This window comes from Fukomys damarensis, unplaced genomic scaffold, assembly GCF_012274545.1.
Source record: "Fukomys damarensis isolate Sample0158 unplaced genomic scaffold, DMR_v1.0_HiC HiC_scaffold_14, whole genome shotgun sequence".
Classification (NCBI taxonomy): Eukaryota; Metazoa; Chordata; class Mammalia; order Rodentia; family Bathyergidae; genus Fukomys; species Fukomys damarensis.
The window spans coordinates 537,649-540,290 of record NW_022900926.1 but is presented as its reverse complement, the minus strand read 5'-3'; the positions used below and the strand labels follow the sequence as shown (position 1 = coordinate 540,290).

The 2,642-nt window shown below is 48.5% G+C and overlaps 1 protein-coding gene across 1 annotated transcript in view; it reads right to left on the bottom strand.

Annotated features, from left to right (window-relative positions):
- Positions 1-573: 573 nt before the first annotated feature.
- The window catches only part of Vgll2 (vestigial like family member 2), a 9,051-nt gene continuing 6,982 nt past the window's right edge, over positions 574-2,642 (bottom strand). Inside the window, exons 2-3 of the mRNA XM_033763481.1 lie at positions 1,088-1,247; positions 574-700 (exon numbers count right to left, since the gene is read on the bottom strand). Of these exons, the coding sequence (XP_033619372.1) occupies positions 574-700; positions 1,088-1,247 (287 nt within the window). The remainder of the gene's footprint in view (positions 701-1,087; positions 1,248-2,642) is intronic.

Below are 2,642 nucleotides of genomic sequence, written 5' to 3'. Positions count from 1 at the left end.
TTTTTTTTTTGGTACCAGGGATCGAACTCAGGTCCTTGTGCTTGGGAGGCAGGTGGCAGAACCACTGAGCTAAATCCCCGGCTCTCCTGGGTTCTTTAATGAAAGTTCACAAACAACTCTGGCATCAAGAGAAAAAGGAGAGAGAAAGACTGCAATAATCTCTCTTTTTTTGCCTACCAGATTTGGTTTCTTAACATAGCTTAGTAGAATATAAAATAACCAATATTTCAGAATCACTTTTAATCAGTGATTCCACTATCTTAGAAGTGTAGAACGTATGAAGCAATAGTCCTTCCCTTCTGGAAAATAACCCGTGTGTGTGCCTGACGGAGCTGAAGTGGTCTAGGAGGGCTGCTCCTGAGCCCCAGGATGCTAACAGCAAAGCTCTGGTTTGTAGCCATGGTCTGCTCATCTGTAAAACGGGACCACACTTCTCATGCCTGGGTTTGATGTGAGGGAAAAGGGGTTAACAGACTTCACAGCCCAGTAGCACTGCAAAGACAGCCACGCGGGCTTAGGCTTCCACCAACACTGCTAACATCAGATCACAATACTAAACGTGATTTTATTTTACTAAAGGAAAACTGTGACCTTTATCTTCTTACGAAACAACACAGTGAACTTACAGTAACAGACATCTTTAATGTCTGTTTCTTCTTCCTCATCATCTTCAGCTTTGTCCAGGCACACACCCCTTCCCCTGTCCCAACACAAAAGCGACCAATAGCAACCGGAAAGGAGCTAGGAAGTGCTGCTGACTCCAGGGATGTGCCTCCCCTGTGGATTCCTAGTCCTCTCCAGGGAGACCGCTGGGTCTCTGTGTTCCGCATCCAGAGGAGAGAGGAGGGCCGGGGTTTGTGGGAGAGAAGGCAGAGCAGGGTTTCTTCTTTCATTGTAAAATGTTCCTTATAAAAAAGATGATATATGTACATATATATAAAATATATCCGGTGCAACTGCAATTGTCCTGCCACACACTGGAAGTGCCACCTTGGCGATGTATTTCTGGAGTTTTCAACAGTTGTCTGACAACAGCTGCATTTCAACAGCCTGGGCAGGTGGTTCCCGATCAGCCCCCGCCACTCACTTCGAGGCTGAGGCGTTCACAGTCTGAGGAGAAAGTCCAACTTTGTCAGGAGTGGGTGTTGTGAGGCGGAGGGGTGGAGCGAGCCCGAGGCTGGGCCTGAGGGAGAAGGAAGTGGCTTCTTCACACTTCTCTACACAGTTGTGCTGCAGATACAGGGAATCTGAGGGGACCGACATCAGGAGTGCTGTGATCACACTACACAATGACATACTTCACATCAGCATAAAAATACTCATTCGGAAAGGTCTTTCTTTCCCCCATTCCAAGAATCTGACGACACCTATCACCTGACTGAGCAACTTCACCAGATACTTCCAGTGATTTGGCCAAAGTCATTCAACAGGTGCAGAGTCTCTGGGTCTGTCCCTTTGACAGAGGAGATTAATTCTGGATGACATTTCTGTACATGTGGTTTTTGGTTTTCCCAGAACACCAAGAAGTTTGAAGTCTCTGCCTTCCCGGAGCCTCCAGGCTGTTGGAAGGACAGGAAAGGGGAAACCTGGCCAGCGATCAGCTCAGAAGGGGTGTACCACAGAGCGAGTAGCGGCGAGCTGCAAACCAAGATCAGAAGCTGTTACAAACCCACTGCACATCACTCTGGGTGCCACTACGTGCACTGCGCAGACACCTAGGGGAGAAGCGGGCTGTCTAAAACCAGTACAGATCCTTGCTTTTGTCCTGAAGCTGCAAACCTGGAAACAAAGATAAAAGGGACAGAGGAAGAGAGAGACAAAGGGAGAGGAGGAGAGAGGGGGGTAGAAGGGGTGGGAGGGAGGGCACAAGATATTTAAGGAAAGAGAGAGACAAACACCCCTGTCCTGCTGTCAAAGTACAGTAATGGGTGACTGTGTGAACGACAATAAAAGCAAAGCAACCCAAAGTCAAATCTGCACCTGAAGTAGGGGTGTGGTGACCACTCATTTATCAGAATTATTTTTTCCTTTACCTTAAAAATAAAGCACATAAAACAGCGGCACGTCTCAGAATATACCACTCAAATTCAACTCTTGAAGCCAGAGACTGAGCACTTAGCGCATGACTGTTAAAGCCATATTCTTTAAATTTCACATCTGAGAGGCCTATTTAGTTTGGCAATAAAGCTGATACAAGAAGCCCATGAAGGTCCCTGGTGAGTCCAGAAGTCACAGAGAACTTTAAACAGACTCAGCGGGGCTGTGGGTCAGCGCTATCCCCATAGAGGTTTAATTTAAATTTTCCGATGCCGCACTGAAAAACCGTAAAAGGAAACCGGTGAAAAATTAGGCAATACATTTTAACCCAGTAAATTACACGTGAGGTGGACCTGTGGTCTGGGAGCCCCTAAGCATCATCTTGTGTCACCCTCCTCACCTATGGGCTCAGCGGCCAGAGGACAGGACAGGACAGCGCAGCGCTAGACGTTTTACACTACAATTCATCTTCTGAAAAAGCCCTCCGGAGCCCTCAGGGGCCTGGCGGGTGCTGCTTTGGTAGCAGCTGCGTCTGGCAGGGGCCAGGTCCGCTGGCACTGCCGCCCACGCGCCGCCCCTCCGTCCCCTCACCCCGCTTACCTGCG